This window comes from Pogona vitticeps, chromosome 6 (assembly GCF_051106095.1).
Source record: "Pogona vitticeps strain Pit_001003342236 chromosome 6, PviZW2.1, whole genome shotgun sequence".
Classification (NCBI taxonomy): Eukaryota; Metazoa; Chordata; class Lepidosauria; order Squamata; family Agamidae; genus Pogona; species Pogona vitticeps.
Window position 1 is genome coordinate 110,761,636 of NC_135788.1, and position 20,924 is coordinate 110,782,559.

General features: G+C 43.7%; 2 protein-coding genes across 4 annotated transcripts; both read right to left on the minus strand.

Annotated features, from left to right (window-relative positions):
• Window positions 1–1,205: 1,205 nt before the first annotated feature.
• On the minus strand, window positions 1,206–9,831 carry CDIPT (CDP-diacylglycerol--inositol 3-phosphatidyltransferase). 3 transcript variants are annotated; one of them, XM_020798886.3, is made up of 7 exons: window positions 9,678–9,831; window positions 9,437–9,530; window positions 8,037–8,171; window positions 6,839–6,992; window positions 4,883–4,964; window positions 3,485–3,566; window positions 1,206–3,370 (listed from the first exon to the last, which is right to left on the minus strand). In XM_020798886.3, exons 2-7 carry the CDS (start codon window positions 9,477–9,479, stop codon window positions 3,219–3,221), a joined length of 648 nt encoding a protein of 215 aa, XP_020654545.3. In that variant the 5' UTR covers window positions 9,480–9,530; window positions 9,678–9,831; the 3' UTR covers window positions 1,206–3,218. The 3 variants fall into 3 exon arrangements, with proteins under 3 accessions (XP_020654545.3, XP_020654546.3, XP_078233221.1); XM_020798887.3 differs by having other exon boundaries at window positions 8,037–8,086; window positions 9,437–9,708; XM_078377095.1 differs by lacking the exon at window positions 9,678–9,831 and having other exon boundaries at window positions 9,437–9,614.
• Window positions 9,832–12,019: 2,188 nt separating this feature from the next.
• LOC110081871 (uncharacterized) lies at window positions 12,020–19,800 on the minus strand. Its single transcript, XM_020798968.3, has 7 exons — window positions 19,169–19,800; window positions 17,273–17,459; window positions 16,881–16,962; window positions 16,716–16,794; window positions 15,607–15,681; window positions 14,522–14,659; window positions 12,020–12,284 (listed from the first exon to the last, which is right to left on the minus strand). Exons 1-7 carry the CDS (start codon window positions 19,337–19,339, stop codon window positions 12,144–12,146), a joined length of 873 nt encoding a protein of 290 aa, XP_020654627.3. The 5' UTR covers window positions 19,340–19,800; the 3' UTR covers window positions 12,020–12,143.
• Between the last annotated feature and the right edge of the window lie 1,124 nt (window positions 19,801–20,924).

The window sequence follows — 20,924 nt, forward strand, 5'->3', positions numbered from 1 at the left end:
AAGGCAGTGGAGGTTTGAAATTGGAGTTTTCCTTCTCCTAGATGGGCTGCCTTCCATAGCTGACAAGCCCCACCTACCTGGTCCAGCGTCTCATTGACACGTGAATTACATAGAAAAAGGCCTCTGTGTTGAGTGGCCGACCATTAGAAACTGATGGCAGAAACAAAGAACATCATGGGAATGGTGTCTAGGCCTAAAGGGCAAGAAAACTTGGCTTGTCATGAAGGCCAAAGGTTTTAAAGATAATAAATTCAGGAGTGCTGTATGCTAGCAGTGAACAGGGTTGACCTGCAGGAGTGAGCAGACCCCATTCTATTAACTCTTCCTCACACACAGCACATCTCCTCATGGAAATCAGGCTTTTAAAAGGCCTTTGGTGGTGGTGGAAGATCCATTTTTAAATATAGTGGCCCACAGTGGCTTTTAATACTTGACACCAATAGGGAAGAGAAAATGAAACTGTCTCATCTCCTACATCTGATAAGCAGCAAAAACTTTTCAGAAGCAAGCCTAGTGACTAGATGGGATTCTCCTACAAGTCATAGATTTCCGATTCTTAGGAGTCTAATTGGTAAAGCAGGAGGGCGGGCAGGATGACCATCAGGGGCTACGAATATATCTCTCAGTGACAGGAAGCAGACCAGCAAGGATTTATAGCATTCAGTGGCAATAACTGAACTGAACACTATAAATGTTTTCTTGTAACACTACTGGTTTAACTGTTTTTAAATTTGTAATGCTGCCCAGAGTAGACCTTTGGTCTAGATGGGTGGGATAGAAGTTTAATAAAATAAATAAATATACATAAATAACTAAAAAGAAAGAGTGTGGGTGTTTGGGCAGGGGTGTGCGTGCATTTCAAATACCCAAGATTTGGGTTTTACTGCAGAACAACTGTAAATTCCTGGGCTCTCAATAATTTGGTTCTAAGTGTATGCCTTTTGAACAATCTTACAAGAAAACAGAAACATCCAAGGCAGATGCCACAAGCTTGAACTCTGCCCTTCTATACACACACACAAAACACAAAACCCACACACACACCCTTTATCATATTGTCACTCTTGACAGTTTCCACAGTATAGTTAAATTATGAGCTGAGAACTGTGGTTGCGCTACACCCACCATCATCTTAGTGTTTCCTCAAGTTCCTTATATAAACCATTACCTCAGAGACAGCCAAATTAAGACACAGTAACAGAGGGTCACACAGATGATCTTTATTATACCAAGCCTCACTGTACTGAGAAAGAGAGAGAGAGATACACCGACCTATTGCACTAAAAACATAGGTTGTAAAAACATATGTATAAATCACACAAAAGTCATGGTAGAGGGGGTTGGTCAAGGTGTGGTATTGACATAGTGAAGGTAGGAAGGCCTGGTTTGGTAATGCTAGTTCACACCATGCAGGAGACAGTGTGGGACAAACCAGGGAAGCAAATAGGAATAATTTTTACCTCAGTGCATGTGAGCCTCCTCACCCTTTTCAACTGAGGAAGATACAAAGCAAAGCAATATGGTTTGTTTCATTATATGAAGACAAGGGATCAGCAATCGCTGATCTGATCCACTCAGTGCAGCCACCAAGTCTGGAGTGCCACTTCACCTGTCCTTCTAATATGGCTGACAGATCCCACCACCATCTTCTTCTTCTGTCTCCTCTCCCATACCAGCTTCAATCCCAGTTCTAAACATAAGGATCTGGCCTTTGTGAGCAACCCTAAAAAATAAGTGTCTCAAATGGTCACTGTGTCACTGTAAACTGAGCTGTCATTGAGAAAGGGGGCAGAACGATGCAGCAATATGGCAACTTGTGCAAATGTGCAAATGATTGCAGGTGACAACAGGTGTCCAAGACAATGTTCCCAGTTATCTTTAAAAAAACATGTTTCTGCCTTCCAAGGAATTTCACAAAAGGCAATGTTTATTTCAGTAAAAAGGATAAAGGAAGGTAGACAAGATGGATGCTAAAGCCAGTTGTCATTTACCTCCCAATAGGATTCTACTGATCTTCTTCAAAAGCATCAGTGCATGATTGAGGAAGAAGAATAGCAGGTTCTAACTATGGTCCAGCTAAAATTGTGTGCAAAGCTGTAGAAATGATGTGTGAAGAAAAAAGCCACAGGAATAAAGCTTACTGCTACCCTTCTCTACAGGAAAAACAATTGATAGCATCAGAAGAAATAATACAGATCCTGAAAACGAAGTGCTGTTGAAGAGAAGGATGTCTGACAAAGCAGGATTTCTAAATACCTGTTTCCATCTTGCCAACCTTATAGGACTCAAGCACTTCTGCCAGGACAGCCTAGATCAGTGGTCCCCAACCTTGGGCCTCCAGATGTTCTTGGGCTTCAAGTCCCAGAAATTCTGGCCATCAGAGGTGTTGCTGAAGGTTTCTGGGAGTTGTAGTCCAAGAAGATCTGGAGGCCCAAGGTTGGGGACCACTGGCCTAGATCATCTGCTAAATAGATGCACAAAGGTTAAACTGAACAAGAGAGAATTCCAGGAGGATAATACTGCACAGCGGGAACTGGGATCTTAAGACTCCAGGCCCTCATAGGATTACAGAAGTACTTGAGGCCTGTAGATTGGACAGATAGAAACAGGTATTTAGGAATTCTGTTTGCCAGACATAAGAACATCAGAAATTCATTTTTTAAAAACTTGTATTAGCATGGTCAAAAGTAAATAATAGCCAAATGGCTAATTCACTCCTTTCCGAGGCCCAGATAAACACATATAATTTTGAGAATGATTCTGTCATTTTTTGAGGGTGGGGGAGCTAGGACAGGACTGATCACAATTCCTCTCCCAGCTGAATTTTGTTCCCCCAAAGATAACACCTGCAGGATGATGCAGAGACCTCAAAAACCTCCAGTGACACCCTATTAAGCTCTCTTTCAAAATGGTGGGCCATATTTCCTCTCTTTCAACCCAAGGTTGAGGCAAATTCTGCTTGATTAGCCCATTTCCTCCTGTACAGTGCAAGACATTATATAGGAGTGAAGGGGGAAGACAGGACCAATTTCATCATCCCACACAGACCACAAACTTAATGATGGGAAGGTGGGGTCATCACATCAAGCAAGAAATGCACCACCACAGTGGCTAATTTGAAGCGAAGCCTCATCCCACTGTGGGGAGGGTCAGAAGGTAGTCCCACAAGGAGAGCAAAGGGAGTAATGGTTCTGGTTGTCTGCTACAGCCTTGAAATGCTACTCCCTTTTTGCCCGTTCAGCAGCATCCAAGGCAGCCATATTGCACGAGGCAGAGACCAAGTGGATTAGGCTGATGAGACTCTTCGCAATGGCAATGGGAGCGCAAACCCATAGAACGAGGCGGTAGAGGCCAATGGGTCCTGCCAAGACTGGAAGGTAAACAAGAAAATGAAGAAAAAGAGGGTGAGATGGAGGGGGTTGTCCGATATGCCCCTGCATTTCCAAACCACCAGCCCATCATTGTTCCAGCACTACATACTCACTTTCTGGTCCTTCACCAAAACACAGCAAGTACAGCATACAGTAAAAGAGTTCATTACCAGCGCACATAATGAAGAGGACGGTCTGAATGTAGAGAGAAAGAGAAAATAAGTGTCAGACAAAACAAGTGGGGAGAAGACAGCAGAGAAAAGCTACTCACGGCAGTGAACAAAGCCTCAGCATGTATAGATTCAATAATGTTTTGTCATTGTTTGATTAAAACAAGCATATTATATGGCCTTATAACGTCATGTAAAAATTAAGACGAACAAAGAAAAAAAAGGGGGGGAGAAAGGAAAAAAAGTGGAGGTAATAAAAGCAGCATCCAGTTACTCCCAGAGTCGGGAAATGTTAGCTTTTTTCAATGTCATCTCCCAGAATCTCACAGCCAGCATGGCTAACAGTCATGCTGGTTGTGGGATTCTGGAGCTGTTGTGTAGAGAACTAAAATTTCACATATCTAGTCATTGAAAATGAGTAGCTACCTTTCCTAGATATTTTCAGGGAAACAGTAGCCCAGCCCTATTCTCTGAAGGCTTATGTTGGAATCCCTTCACAATGGAGCCTATAATTTTGATGCCATCTCAAGGAAACATCCAAGTAATGGAGGCCTCCAGAGAAGAATCTCAACCTAGAAGGACAATTAAGTTGAATTAAGCAGTCCCTTCAGCTATTCTCAGTCCAGAACATTTAAGCTTTTAAGGTTAGCCCTAGCACTACAACAATGAAAGGGAATAATCCCTAAAACACTCTGTCCATCCACGCCAATGGGGTGGTGATGCTTTAAATTAAAATAGGATAGTCAAGGATGGAGACCTCCTTCCCGTGAACACCTTAAAAGTGATTCACATCCTTTATCACATTCTAAGCTTTGCAAAGTAGATTAGTGTGATTATTCCCATACTGCAGATGGACTGACCGAGTCCAAGACAGAATGGTTTACCTAATACCATCTAATGAATTCTGGACTGAGGTTAGATGAGATGCTAGAAAATTCCTGATTCATAGTCCCATCTCTTACACTGCAATCTTATACAGTTATACCACAAAGTCAGTCCCACTGAGTTCAACATAAATTACTGTGCATAAAAATTGGCATAGAATCATCAGTGTAAAAATATTTGGGGACCAAAAAATAAAAATCACTGATGCTTGTCTAATTCATGGCACTCTGTTGCACATTTCTTAAGGAAAGCTAGAGGTGAGCATCACACTCTACTTGTCCCTGTTTTGGAGTGGAGGGGAGAAAGGCTGAAGAGAAGGAAATTTCACAGGGGAGTGACCAATACAACATCATGTTATGGAGGAAAGAGTCAGGGATGATGTCAAAGGTTACGGCGGTGACTGGAGACACACAACAGAAAGAATCTAGAGAGGAGCTCTAGACAAATACAACTCACCCGTGAGTTGTAATATATTCGCAGAATCTTGTTCCCTGATAGGTCAATGCTCTTGTGGCTCTCTCCACCTTTCACCACAGTGCTGGTGGGATCAGAATGAGAACATTCAAATGAAGAGTTCAGAACATTCACCTTTCCCACCTCATCACCCCCAACACTGACATGTTCTTCTACCTTCAGCATCTCTTATGGCTATCTAGATTGTTGCTTATTTAAAAAAAGGAAAAGAAAGAAGGATCATCCAGTAAATATTTTTTAATTTAATTTTTACACCACCCTTTCTTCTCCAAAGGACCCAAGATGGCTTACGTTATTAAAAGACAATGTTAAAACTAACAACTGTAAATATACAAATACTGTACTAAAAAGAATTAAACAAATACCATATTAAAAAACACAAACAACACCAGAAGCAGTAGAGTACAATAATTCATTTAAAAATCCCACTCAGGCAGCCAGTCACTATGGGGAAGTTTGCCTGAAGAGTAAGGTCTTTGTATTCTCGAAGGCTTCCACCTGATCCCACAGCTACAAATACTCAACAATCCCAAACACGACACCAGAACACAGGCAGAATTCTAGCTCCTGTCCTCTGAAGATGCCGGCCACAGAGACTAGTGAAACGTTAGGAAGAAAAACTTCGAGAACACGGCCAAACAGTCCGAAAAACGTACAACTATGAGAAAGGTCTTTGCCTGCTTGTGGGAGGATAGTCAAGATGGGGCCTGTCTAGCCTCCTGTGAGAGGGAGTCTCAGAGTCTGGAGCAGCCACAGAGAAGGCCCTCTCCTGTGTCCCCACCATACGCACTTGTGAAGGTGGCGGGACCGAGAGGAAGGCCCTCTATCAGGCTCATAAAGGGAGACATGATCCTTAAGTTAGCTTGGGCCCAAGTCATTTAGGGCTTTATCAGTTAAAACAACTACACTGCTTCACAGCAATCCCTATTTTGAGAACTGAAGGAAGCTGCTGTTTAAAAATTTTACAACTCCCAAAACCCCCCGCAAGCACAGCCTGTGGCTATCATCCAAACAATTGATTTTCCTGATCTCATCTACTCTCTCACGTCACACACCTCAAAACTGTGTCTGCTTAAAAAAAACACACACAACTATACTCTTCCAAAAAAAAAAAACAATTTGTACAGCTTTTCTTCCAACAACCTAGTTTTCATAACAGCAAAAAAAAACCCCAGCAATAGTACAATAAAAGTGGTAAGCATCTTAATGCATTTCATGTGTATCACCATATTTAATCTTTACAATGCTCTGTAAAGGAGAGCAGTGTTACTATCCCCATAATGCAGATTGGTTCACTGAGTCTAAGAGAGAGAAGCTTGCCTAATACCTAGTGAATTCTTGGCTTGGATGAAATAAGAGGGTAGGTGGCTATACTCAACTCAGAAGATCGCCATACTGAGTCTAACACGACTTCCATTCAAAAAAGTATATAGGACCAATCAATACCCTTGGTCACTAAAAACTGAAGATTTTTCTTTAAAGGTGGGGGCATAGTCATAGTAGGGCTGCACAATGGGTTTCATCCAGTACCATATCTGAACCATTTCACAGCCGAAGGGCCAGGGACACTGCAAAGCTAATAAATGAGAATCTGAAATCTTCCAGTGCTATTCTGTTCAGGTCTACTCAGAAATAAGACCAACTGCACTCAGTGAAACCTTCTTCCAAGAAAGCATGCATTCTTATCTAGTAACCTTTATTTTTTATATCAGGAAGGCCTGTTGACCAAAAAAAAGGGGGCATTAATTCATTCCCACAGGAGAGGAATCATTACATAGGAAAGCACATGTTTGCATGTAAAATTTCCACATTCAGTCCTTAGTGTTACCTGAAAGGACTAGGAAGACCTCTGCCTAAGAACTGCTGTAGGCAGCCCTGGCTTGGAGATGGACTGAGACGGAGGTGAGAGAAAGCAGCTTCCTATATTCCAGTTCATACCTGTGGAGATGAAGCCAATGGGAGGCCACATCCAGGCTCATGCTCATTTGGAACCAGAGGGCAGATTCAGGATAAAGCATAGCCAGATTTACCAAGAGGCACATAGTGGCACAGCGGTCGGTCAACATGTCCAGCATGGCGCCGAAGCGGGTACCTGGAACAGAAGCTTTACATTAGGAAGGGGGAAAGGTGTGTGTGTGTGTGTGTTTTTTTTTTTTTCAAAACAAGGCACAACAACAGAGAGGAAGAGAGGCATATAGTCAGGATGGGGAAAGGATGGCCCTTCAGAAGTTCTGGGACTTTGCAACTCCGGTCCGTCCTAGCCATCATAACACATGCTGAAGAATCATAGGAGCTGCAGACCCCCCAAAAAACATCAGTTCCCAAGCCCAATGGAACTCGTCCACCATCTGAACTGAACGCAGTTCACCGGCCTTATGTGCTCAGCAAAATTTTGCAGTCCCAGGTAGGTAACAAAAACCTGTGGTTCTGGCAAACTGCCATATATAAGAATGTAAGAAAAATCATGCTAGATGAGGCCAGAAGTATATCTAGTCCACCATCCTGGTTCATAGCCAGTCAGATGTTTCTGGCAAGCGCACAAGGAGGTCATGACCACAATGGCACCCTTGTGCTCATGTTGCCCAGCAAATGGTGTTCAGAGGTGTACTGCCTCAGATACAAGGAAGTATCCCATCTGAGTGCCAAATTCTTCATGAGATTCTTGAGTACCTGGTGTTAAACTGCTCTGGTAGAGGCTCCCAGGATCACAGCTAAGAATTTTTAATTTTTATATTTTGGATGGTGATGCCCAGAATTTCTTATAGAGGATACAATTCTGGGAGCCATTGGGCAGAAAAAAGGAACTTTTCCAAGATGGGCTGTTCAGGTACATGCGAAGAAACATGACATACTTTATTCTACATCTCTTGAAATAGAAAAGCACAAGAGTTTTGGTCATTAATCACAGAACATCAGAAATCGTAGTGACTTCAATTCATTCTTAATCCCAAACAGAGTAGAGCCCTTGAATGGATGGAACTAATTTTATCAAACGGCAAATCCGAGGATTCCACAGGATGAAGCCATGGCAGTGACAGTGGAACTAATCTACTCTGTTTGTCTAGACACATTCAACTGAGGGAAAATATGTGTGTGTCCCCACCACTCCCCATGTTGCAAGGCAGAAGTTGCTTACCTTGGTTAAGGGCCCGGGCTGCATGACCATCAAAGGCATCAAGGAAACCACTAAACAGGTAAAAGAATGATGCCACCACATGGGACGTTGGCATAAAATAGAAAGCAATGAAAGCGAAAATTATACGGGCATAACCTGTGAATGGAAGAAAAAAAAAAACGGCAATGTCCTTGAATCATCCCTCTTCAAAATCCACAGTCCTCCCTCCTCATCCAAAATTCACTTGATGCATCTCTACTGTTACTCAAAGCTAGAGGCTGCTAGAGAAGCCTTTGGGACTACAAATCCCAGAACTCTTCAGACAACAGAGCTGCTTGCTAGATTGCCTGGGACATTCTGGGCGCTCTAGTCTCTCCTAACATTTGTTTTACAATGCTCTGCCCACAACCTTAACTCTCAGTTTTCTATGCAAGAGTCTGACTGAGCTTTATGTCTATAAAATTCCCTTTTGCTGCATGGATGCTGAAGAAAAATAATGAGTTTCCAGATTTTTAAAGAGAGCCTGTTCCTTCCTGACATATAGAGCTACTACTACCACAAAAAAGTGGGGTCTACAACAAGATAGGATTAGGGCCTTCCACAAGGCAATGCAAGGTGACGGTTGCAGGCAGTGGATTTGGGAGGTCAGGAAAGAAGTGCAAATTGTTACTTATCTGCTTTGCTCTTCTTGCACTTTGACTGCCAGGGAAGATCAGACGTACTTGTGGGACTTCTTTTGCCTCATTTGCCAAAACGAACTTGCCTGGTTTTGGGTTCTAGGCACTTTGACAAGGGTGGGAGGTGGGGGAAAGGGGCACCTCAGGCAGCAAAAGGTCCTGGGCTGGCCTTGGGCAGGTGAGTCACTTGGTCCCTCGCCAGCTCTGAAGGAACCCTTCTGGTTTCTGCCACTGTTTCTGGCAGCATTTCCATTTAGGAAAGGAGCAGAACAGGAGGAATCGGACAGGGTGGAAGAATGATGAATGCACAAAGCTGGGAGACAAGACAGGGACGGGCAAGAGGCAGGAGAGCCGAAGAACAAACCAGTAGCCCTAGCAGATTACATCAAAAGTCCCTTCAGCCTAGGCTCCCATCTTTCCCAGAGAGGCCAACTAAGTGCTTTTGGGAAGAGGATCAAGGAGCCCTTTCCGCTCCTTGGGGTCTGTTTTTGGAGATGCACTTACGCATCTCGTGGGCAAGCATCATCGCTGGAAAGCATCCACACGTCTAGATCCAGGACCCATTGCATCACCACCCTGGGCAGTTTTACTCAGAATTAAGCCCCTCGGTGTTCCACAGGCATGACTCCCGGGGAATGCATTTAGGGACCCTTGCTTCGCAACGGATCTCCTCCTTTACCCGAGCAACTCCTCAGCCCCTGCATCCGCTCAACTCTAAAGAGTCGCCCACGAGCCACAACGTACCAATGAGGTTGGGGACGAAGAGGAAAATATTTTCTTCCTTCATCTTCCTGGCAGCTGTCGGTCTGCTGCGGAGTCCGGAGCTTTCCTGCAGATCCTGCCCAGCCCCAAGGCAAGATTGAGATCATGCAACACCCGCCACAAGACCCTTCCCCCTCCTCGCAAGGGACCCAGAAGTCCTACTCCCCGCCCCCTTTCTTCTCTAAGCTCACGGTCTTTCCCAGGGGGACTCCCTCGCACCCACCCCCCTTTCTCGCTCTCCTGCTGCTCCAATTCCACAACTTTTCCGGGCTGTGCAATCTTCAGCTACTCTTCTCCGGCTGAAAAGGGGTTAAATTTCCACCTGTCCCCTTAAAAGGACTTGCGATGCATAGCACCTTCCTGGGTCAGGCTGTACCAAAATGAGTACAGGGTGCAATTGCCTTTTTCTTTTAAGACGCGCTTTGTAATCGAAGAGACAAAATGGACTAGTGCAACGGAAACGTGTTGTACTTTGAGACAGAAATGCCCCCTTTCTTCGGCTTCAACGGTTAATGTTTATTTCCTGTTTCCTACATTCTGTTCCTAGACAAAGCACCTCTCCGGAAATAAATTTTCTCCCGTTTCCCCTATCTTCCATTTGGTTTAGCCCGAACAATAGAATAGGGCAATAGGCTAGAAAGTCTCTTCTCGCTTTCTTTCCTGTTGCTATCCCGTTCATAGAGTACTCGGAGGACTAAAGCTAGAGAGGCTCACTTTAAGAAAATTAACGAGAAGGGTTTTTTAAAATACTGTAGCTTATAGCTGTCTACCAAGAGATGCACTTTCTTTTTCCCATTTAAAGTTACATTTACATCTTTCGTTCCTCCACTATTTATTTGGTCTGGCTCTCGTTTTCGAAACATGTATTTTCTTTGCTAATCATGACGAGGAATGGAAACTATTTCTTTCATTAAGAAGTAGCATGACCTCCACCTCCTGTTCCCATAATAATTGTGTGCCTTCACGTCAATTCAGACTCCTGTCGAGTCCTTTCAGGATTTTCTAGACAGAGAATAACCAGAAGTGGTTTACCGTTCCCTTCGTCTGGGGACACCCTAGGACTGTGCAGTTTGCCCAGGACTGCACAGGCTGACTTTTCTGGGAACTCCTAACCTGTGGTTCCACAACTAGATACCTAACAGCCTTAGTAATATTGTTCTAATAATATCTATGCAAAGGTTTAGGGCAGTTTTCTGAAGCCTGAGCCTCTCCGGAGGGAAAATACCATAACTTCCATTGTCCCACCAGTATAGTGTCCCACCATTACAGTGGGAATTGTAGTCCAGCTCTTCTGGTTGGTCTAAGACAAGGGTCATTATGATTAATCTGACAAATTAATTAAAACCAAGAGAGTAACTGAAAATTTCATTTTACAATAAATTGCCATGTAGCACAAAATAAACTCAAGCATTATTAGTATATTCTGCTTTGCAAACAATACATCCATATGCAGTGATCCGAAATAAAATAGCACGGAGGATCTTGGCCTTGGTCTCCAGTGACCCATCCTTATACTTGTATTCCATTTGGAATATAAAATTAATTAAAAAAATACTTGTATCTGAGTGACTTCTGTAATGTAATTCATATACTGTACATAAGGCAGAGAGTGTGTTGAAAATGACATGCTAGGTGCAAAAAAACACAGGTAAATCCTTCTCAATTCCCAAAGAGGAAAAAGAGGAAACTCTATGATTATTTCCATGAGAGTATACCCCACTAACATTAAGCTTAATGGCTGAGCAGAGATTTGAATCCAGGTCACTTTCGCATGCAGAATTGAAATGTTGCAACAAATTATACACAGAAGGGAGAATTTCACCTGAGTGTGGCTTTTCATGTCACAGTGTTGCTCTAAATGCATAGGTGACCAAAGTGTAAATGGGCTGCACTCATGCTGGGCATAGGTACAAGGCAGGGAGGGCTGAGGTGAGCTGTATTCCAACAAGATCTGGCATATCAAACTTTGCCCGACCTTGATTTCATGGAAGAAAGAGCACTTGGCTGACTTTTCCCTTCGAGCTGAGTCTGAAAAAAGCTTTTGATCTGACCACTGTGCCCCTCAAGGGTAAAAACAAAGGTTACTAAGGTAAGTAATGACTATTTAGTACAGTGTAATTATCCCAGCACGGCTCAGCTACTGGATTTGTTGCCATTTTTTGTTGCTAACAAGCTTGCTACCTAAGCCATAAACCAGGCTCCGAAGCCTGTTTGTTCCCCTCCAGTTGTCCTTGGATTCCAATACACATCAACCCCATCCAGCTGGCGTGATCTATAGGCAAATATGATGGGAACTGTAGTCTGGCTGTTTCCTACCCCTTGCAACCAGGTATTCCAACTAGGTGTGAATTCACTCATATGTAAAAGAGCAATAGCCAACATTGTTTTATTTAGATTTTATGTATTTATATATATGTGTGGAAGAGGTGGCAACCTTTGCTGATGAATGATTTTTTCATCTCATCCCTTCATGGATCAGGTCTGAAGTTTATCCAGGAGGCGACTCACATTACAGCAGTGCTTTGCACCTATTCCCTTGGTCACCCCAATGCTCACTGCGTTGTTGCGCTGGATAGTTAATGGCTGACAGGTGCACAATCCTTTCCTCCTCCAAGTTTTGGAGAAGAATGGGTTCAAAGAGTTTTGTGTTTGTCATCCTATCTCTGAATAGAGTGAGTCCAGGCCAGATTTATCCAGTGTCCTTAGCCGAGGTCTCTGCCTGGTCAGTGTCGCTGTCCGAATTGTCCCGCTGAGGCCGATCCTTGCGCCGGGTCACTTTGCTCAGAAACTTGCCTGATCCGCCCTGACGGGAAGGGCAGCAGATCAAGGGCTGTAGTGGCAGGGAGGGGAGCGTGTAAGAAGCCATGCACAATTCTGAACAGCCTATCTTGCTACAATATCTTGGAATGTAGAGAAATTTCATGAGATCTAGCATCTTAAAGGGGCATGGGTCAAGACAAAACATAGGGTCTGCCACATGTTAGGGTTGCCACTTCTCCCAAAAGCACTGGGTCAAAACTAGAGCTTGGAAAAGTTACTTTGCTGGCTGGGGCATTCTAAGAGTAGTAATCTCCAAAAAGAATAACTTATCCAAGCTCTACATGGGGCTGGGGAAATGAATGACTATTGCTCTGTCACATGCATTCATTCACTGAAGTGTATCCAGATTTAGAAGACTTCGTGTCTTTCTTTCCAAATCCCACTCATGCACCATCACCAAAAATGTTAAGAGTGACAAACCCCTCCCTCGGGAGTAGGAAAACAGTGGCTGAGGTGGCAACCCTAAGCAGTGTGAAGGTTTGAGAACTGGTTTGCTAGAGCAGCCCTCCCTAATCTGACATAGCTCCCACCATCCTAGGAAGCTTGCCCCATATTTCCTGAGGATGATGGGAAATACAGTATAATACAAAATGTTATGGAGGAGTGAGGCAGAGCAAGGGGTTTTTATCCCCTGCTGGAGGGAAAGATGTCCTTGGAACAGTGTTTCCTAACCTTTAGCCCAATTTACAAATTGGATGTTATCTTCCATAAACTCAACCCAGAGTAGCCAGTGATTGGGGATTCTGGGAATTATAGTCCAAAATATTTGGCACACTCAAAGTTGAGAAGCACTGTCTTGGAAGGTCCTTCTCTTTCTCCTACGTATCCTTGCTTCACAGCTGATAAGATTGGTGCATTCTGTGCAAGGAGGAGGATGCAGGGGGGAGCGGAGACAAGATAAGAGGAGAAGCGTCCTCTGTATCTTTGCCAGCTCTTCAGGAGGAGAAATTGTAGCAGGCATTGAAGGTATAGAGGTTCATAAAGGTGTCTCATTGTGGAGGAAGAAACAATGGATTGGAGAGTAAGAATTCCAGACATCTTCACATTGACTTGTATATCATTAGTCAATGGAAAATAATGTGAATCTGACCATCCCAATCTCAGAGCACTTCCTGCCTTATTTGTCAATGTAGTTGCCCCCTCAGCTGCAATTTTATCTTCTACTTGGCTATGAAATGTGAGAGCCAGTGTGTTGAACTTGGGGGACCCAGGTTCAAATCCCCACTCAGGCATGAAGCAAAGGAGAAGTAGCTTGCTTTCCCTCTCAGCCTAGCGTTGCTGGGAGAACAACATGTGAAAACTCCATGTCCTATATCCTGATTGTCAGGGAGGAAATGTGGAACACAGCTACATATACTTACTGAAATTAAAGAAATCTCTCCCCATTAGCCTTCAGTGAACCTCTCTGCAGGCACCTGGCATTACACCAAGAAGCACCACTCTACCAACTCAGAAGAATTGTACAGAGCTGCTGATTTCTGTGTAATGGTGATTATATGTTTGCTTCTGCTAATCACAGAGGCATGGTTCACTGTTCAGCCCTCCTCACTTCTGGATATCCACGGCAATGTGACTATACATTCCCCGTCGCCACCTCCCAAATCTGTAAAGACTAGAAATATCCTGACTAATATCAATTTGCAGGCATCTTCCATAAGGGGCTCCAGTACTGGAAGCAATCTGCTTGTCAATACCAGTGGCTGGAAACACAAGCAAGAGAGTGCTAACATTCAAGAACTATTTGTGGACTTCCCGGAAGTATTTTGTGGGCACAGAAAGATGGATTAAATAGGTCCTTGGTCTGACCTAACAGGGCTCACCTTAGGTTCTTATTCTCCTTGTTAGGAGTTTTGCTTCACAAGTCTAGCATACTACCTACCTACCTACCGACCGACCGACCGACCGACCGACCGACCGACCGACCGACCGACCGACCGACCGACCGACCGACCGACCGACCGACCGACCGACCGACCTACCTACCTACCTACCTACCTACCTACCTACCTACCTACCTACCTACCTACCTACCTACCTACCTACCCCCATTAGTCTCCTCTCTAGTCTTCTGTAGCCTGCTTAGATAACTAAAAATCAAACTGGGGAGGAGTTTCTGGTCACCACTTTCTCCTGCCTGGAACAGCACTACTGTATATCTGCTGCATTGTGACATGGCCCTGGGAGGACCTGCTGGATGATCTCTCCTCTCCAATTCCCCATGATGCCTTAGGCTTGGTGGGTCAGTACCTGAATAGTATCAAGGTCCTTTTCAGATACCAGAGGAGAAAGTCCATCCATGCCAGCTGAGGGGGACCGCCGAGGTGAGCGGCGGCGCTGGGTCACATATGTGCCCCTCATCTGATCCTCCAGAAGCACAGTCTCCACCTGGAGTGGAAGGAAGGAAGGAGGATGAGAGTGTGGAAAAGTCTGGGCCCACCAAATGGGAGCTAAGGATTGCAGGAAAAAAGGCTCTTGTGCTGTCTTAAAACAGTGGTAGAGGGAAAAGTGGCCCTGTGGATATTGCTGTATGACGGCTCCCATTAATCCTGATTGTTGGCCATGCCGACTGAAGCTAGTGCTTGGAAATGTTACCCCCCCCCCCAGACTATGAGTACCAGATTCCTTCGCCCAAGAAAGCCACCAGCCATGCTGGCTGAGGGATTCTGGAATTTTTACTTTTTTTAAAAACAGAGTACAGTAATGTTACTAAGCTTTGATGGAAGCTGAATGGAGTTGAAATTAAACATCTAGATGGACCAGATGTTTTCCACCCTAGTCTAAAGAACTAACAAATTATTGTGGTGTCACCTTTGTGGCTTAGAGCTCATTTTATCTGAAGCAGAATATGTTATCCCCAGGTGGGAGATTATACAGACAGAAGGATCACATCCCTGTACATCAGGGGTAAGTGATATGCTGTAGTGTCCATGGTAAGATCAACAAACATTGTGCAAAAGGAATTGTCTGTCATATTTCTTTTATTGTAAGCCGCCTAGAGTGGGCTAATATGTCCAGATAGGCGGGATAGAAATAAAATAAATAAATAAAAATAAATAAATATTTGCCACAGATAAACTTTATGCATTGAGGTGTAATGCTCCTGAGTCCTGACACAACAAACACACCCGTCTTTCAAGGTACCTGAAGATTCTTTGTTGTCTAGGGTTATAATAATGTGAATAAGCATTATTCTCTCCTGTATGCACAAAACAGTAACTAAAGACCACACCCTCCCAAATGTTCATTTCCATATGAGTGCTAAGAAATGGCATCCAGGTCAGGCCATTACTAGTGTCTACATTAAAAATGAAATAACACATGGAGGCTCGTACTTGCTTGTGCCGTGAAGGATTTCGCCCCCGGATTGGCGGAGAGCGATCCTCTTCTTCATCAGTCCCATCCTCATTCTGGAAGGGGTTAAAAATAAAAGACTGGGGAATGAGTGATGGAAGAGTTATGAGGAAAGCCTGAAAAAAATGGGCCTGTTTAGCCTTGAGAAAAGAAGACTGAGGGGAGATGAAGGGCAGAATCTGTTCTCGATTGTCCCAGAGTTCAGGGCACGTAATAATGGGCTCAAGCTACAGGAAGCAAGATTTAGTCTGAATATCAGGAAAAAAAAACTCTTAACTGTTAGAGCAGTACAACAATGAAACCAATTACCTCGAGAGGTGGTGAGCACCCCAATGCTGGAGGCATCCAACAGAAAATTGGACAACCATCTGCCAGATCTGCTCTGATTTGGATTCCTGCACTGAGCAGGAGGTTGGATTTGATGGCCCTATCGTCCCCTTCCAACTCTATTATTCTATGAATTTCCCTGCTTTTGCTCTTTTATTATTCTGTCATCTTTTGCTGTCTTTTTGCCTCTCATACTCCTCTTCTTGCAATTTTCTGCTTCTGTTCACCTTTCTGGAGAAGCACCATTCCCTTCCTCTGTGCTGGCCATAAAAGCCAGCCCTTGGTATCTTGGACTTTAATGGCCCTACAGATGGCAGCCGGATAGCAGACTCAGCAGGCGTACAGGTCACCTGACCACTGGCTTTCCATCTTGAAAAAGACGTGCTGTAATTCTATTGAAACTATAAAAACCATTCCGGGACTCGTACAATTCTAGAATTGGGCAGAATTCCAAGGGTCATCTAGTCTATCCCCTGGTAATACAAAAAGATAATAATCTACAGCTAAAGCATCCCTGGCAGATGCCCATCCGGCCTCTGTTTTAACAAAACAAAAGAGAGCTCACCACCTTTTGAGGCGTCAAGCAGCTTTCACTATCAGAAAGTCCCTTTTAATTTCACATCTGTACATATAGAATGGTATATAGAACTTTATCCAGATTGGTATCCTCTTATTTTAAACGATGCATGGCCATTCCCTTTGCTGTCAGTGGCCACCTTACTTTGAAGGGAGCCAGAGGCCAGCCAGGACACATTTCACTCACCACGACGTGACCGCAAGGGGATCTAAAGAACCAGAGATCATTAATCCCAGCGTGGAGGCCATCGTGTGGAATGTCTGACCTGGAAAGAGGAGCGTTATAAATGTAAGAGGATTTTAAAAATGAGCAAATGGATTCCAAAGTAGCTCCTCCCAGAAAGTCACTTACGGGCAGCTGCACTCAGACCCTGGACTGGGCTCCCGTCCGGCTGGGAATCCTGGCTGGCACTTAAGGACAGGGTGCAGGAGAGCTACGGTACAGGAGGAAACAAGGGAGGTGACATGTAGAGACTTCAGATGAAGCCAAGAGCTCCGTGCGACAGCCCCAGATGTGGGGCTCCTGAGGGAGTGGGCTGGGCCAAGAGTTGAGGCAGGGAAGGGAGTGATGTCACCCTCCAGATGCTGTCGGACTGCAATTCCCCTGCACCCTTCCCATCTGTCGTGCTGCTTCAAGCTAATGGGAGGTGCTGTTCCAGTCATCTGGAGAGCCACCCATTCTCCCCATCTGGACAAGGCTCCTACACCAGACACACAGGGAAAGGAACATGGGGTGCCACTCACCATTTTCTGTCTGCCGGATGATGGTGCAGAATTCAGCATATGAAATGGGAGGCTGCGGCAGAACCTGAAAGAGACCCTGGTAGTCGGGAGGACTTAAGAAGCCCAAAAGTCTCTCCGCCAACCCTCGTGCTGCTAAGTGGGCCGCACGGGCTTGGGCTACTGATTGCTCCGCGTGGAAACAGGCTAGCTGAAGAGAAGACAGAGGAGAGATCACAGTACAATCTGCTTTGAGTCCTCCTATGTTAGCCTCTTTAGAGAATTTACCAATCTCCAAACAGAGAACATTTGTATGTCATCTCGCTATAAAAGCCGCCATCGTTATGCTCTTAGCCAGTGGTTCCTACCCTGGGGTCCCCAGATCAGCAGCTGGAAAGCGAAGGACAAGAAAACTGGCAGAGCGGTTAGAGTAGATCTCAGGAGACATCGGTTAAAAGCCCCATTCTGTATCTCACTGGGTGACGTTGAGTCAGTCACATTTTCTTGGCTTGACCTACCTCATAGAGTTCTTATAAGACTGAAGTGGGAAGAGAAGAGCTACAAGAGATACAAACCAAGCAAATAAATAAGTGTTGAAAGTGTCCATAACTGAGCAGTAGCAGAATTATGCTCTGGCAGTTTTGGCATGCCATTAATATTGTGAATTTCATTGTATGGGTATACTGTGTATATACTTACAATGACAATAAATCATATTATATTATTTATTTTATTTTATTTATTTATTTTATTTATTTATAATAATCATTCTTCTTAAAAAAATACATCTCCAGACTCCGCCCCAGATACTGTTTGACTACAACTCCAGTCACCCTTGATCACTGGCTATACTGGTTGAGAGTGATGAGTATGGGAATCCAACAACTGGAAGGCTATAGTTTGCCCTCTCCTGCTTAGCCAAAATCCCTGCCCTACTTTAATACTACTAAAGTAGTTGTAATTTTAATTGTAGTGGTTTTTGTTGTTGCAGGGAGATGTACTTCAAGTAGGCAAGCTGAGGTGGGCAAAAGGCAGTTTTCCAGTAAAAGCAAAGCAAGACAAAACACAGTTGCTCTTGGAAAAATGCCATATATTTTGTGGCTCTTAATGTTCACCATCTTTGTATTTTGAGAGTGAAAAAATGTTGAAGTTTTTACAACCTCGCAGGTGACTGGAGAAGGTGTGGCTGGGCAGGACGTTTATGGGCTGGGATGACTGTCAATCTATCCAGTACTAACCAATCATTCCTTCTCTGTCTCTGCATTCAAAGAGTGGTCTGCTGTGCTTTCCCCCTCTCTAGAGGCTGTTGTAGTCTACTGCTGAAAGCAATCATGTTTATCAGTTTGCTATTTGATTTGTAAATAATAAAAACTTTTGTATTTTTTCCCTACTAATGTCTCAAGAGTGAGTTCTTGAGAGTGTATCAGTTGGTGAGAAAAAGGAATGGACTACTCTGTGGAACCAGAAGCGATTCTGCTCTGTGAATCCCTGCACTTCTGTTGTGTAGCTAGAGGAATTTAACTAAAATTCAAAATCCTCAAAAAAAAAAAAAAAAAAAAAAAGGACAGAAGTAAACACTAAATGCCCGTGATTAGAGCTAAAGCACATTAGTGTTGGCGAAAAGTGATTCAGGCACAGTTCCATATTTGAAAAGTCATACTTTAAAGGAATCCCATGCTTACTGTGTCTGATTCTGGAGATCAATCTAAAAAGAAAAAAAAAGCAATCTAATTGTTATCTGAACGGAGAAAAACTCCTCCTCTGACAAGTAAGGCATTTTCAGATGTTAAGGAATTCCCTCTTCTAATCAAGGATTACCATGAAGGCCTGTTTCTGCTCTACATTTTAGTTCTCATGCACTCCATTTAGCCACATTCAACCTTAGACTTCGTTTTTACAGTCAGCTAAGGAATGGACTACCTGAGCAGACTTTTGGGCTTGTATAGAAGTCTGGACCATTTTGGCAGTGCTAGCAACCGTGTTTACTAAGAACTCAGCCATGGCTTCTGATATTCGTGGTGCAAAATCCGCTGGGGCTGCTTTGTCAGCTTGAGAAGCAGGGTCCTTGGGAGACTGAGAACTCTCTTCCATTTTGGACCTAAACAAGAAACAGAGAGTGAAAGATGGATGGCTACCGAATGCAAAATGCCAGAGAGAGTCTGCCTGGCTGAAAAGCAAGACTGTGATGTAATGCTGCCATCGGGACAGAGATCTGGGGCTCCATTCCGCCCCAAATGGAGCAAGGCAGGCACACTACACAGCGTAGCAAGTATAATAGTAGTCAATGCAGGAAAGTGCAGAAGACCATTACGTCAAAGGCCAAATGTCACAAACTATGTGACTGCACCTTCCGTCCCCGATCCTTTCAGTGGCTTGCAGGAACTGTTTCAGAAGCTGTATGCTTTGGGACTCATTCACACAAAGCATTGACTGGAGCTATCCATCATTTCAGCTGGGCAATGCAAAAAGTGTGCTTGAGACTATGCACAGTTTCCTTCCTCTGTCATGGAAATACAGGGATGCGCATTTTCAGACTCAGTACAGTATTAGTATCCCATAACTCACATGGTTAATCCTGGAAGGTTAGAGCAATACTTTGCCAAGCTATATTCTTGCTTACCAGGTTCATCTGTTGTTGTTGTTGTTGCCACCCAGTTGCTTCCAGGTTATGTGTCCCTATTAAGTAGTGACACCCCATCACCTAAGATTGTATTGTTTATAGCCATGTTCATGTCTTACAAATTCAAGGCCATGGTTCCTTTATTTAGTCAATCCATCTCATATTCATTTGTCCTTTTTTCCTACTGCCTTCTACTTTTCCCCAGCATTATTGCTATCTTACAGTGGCCATTTGTCAGGTATGACCCACCTTCTGAGGTGATCAAAGGCATCTTTGATCAAAGGCATCTTTTTATGAAATCCCCTCACCTTTTTTGTTTCCCTGATGTGAATTTGTTGACATTCAGGCACCAGATAAATATTTTTTCCCAAGTATGTAATGATCTTTAAATTTTATTTTAGCAATCTGATGTTCTCATGGACTGCTGCCAGATTATTTTTATTTGCTGTTTTTTAAATCGTGTTTGTTTATTTTAAAATGTTGTATGCTGACTTGCTTTTTTTAAAAAAGCAAACAAGCAAAGACACAACAAATATACAGTATTCACTGTATGGAACCATAAGGTGAACTTTCCCCCAGGTTATCCTTTGCATCACCCACATGCTTCCAAACTCTCTCCTTTGGGATTATGAGGACTAGTACCTTGTTTCAGGTCTAGAAGCCTTAATAGATTTTTATTTTTTAACTCTTTACTACACAAATGGAAACAGCAGGGAGTTAGGGCTGTTGTCAAAGGCTTCTAGACCTGAAACAAGGTACTAGTCCTCATAATCCCAAAGGAGAGAGTTTCGAAGCATGTGGGTGATGCAAAGGATAACCTGGGGGAAAATTTGGAACTGGTGTGAGACAGCCAAAGTAAAATCATCTTTCTATTGGAAAAGGCTTTGGTCCATTTGGCTATTACCTATGGCCAACAGAAGTAAAATATGTTGTGTTTTAAAAGCACATGTGCCTACAGGTTGTGGAGGATGATTTTCTTCATACAGTTTTTGTTATAAAGAACCTGGTGCTCACAGCCTTCTCTACACTTTGAGTAGATACAAGGTAGACAGAAAG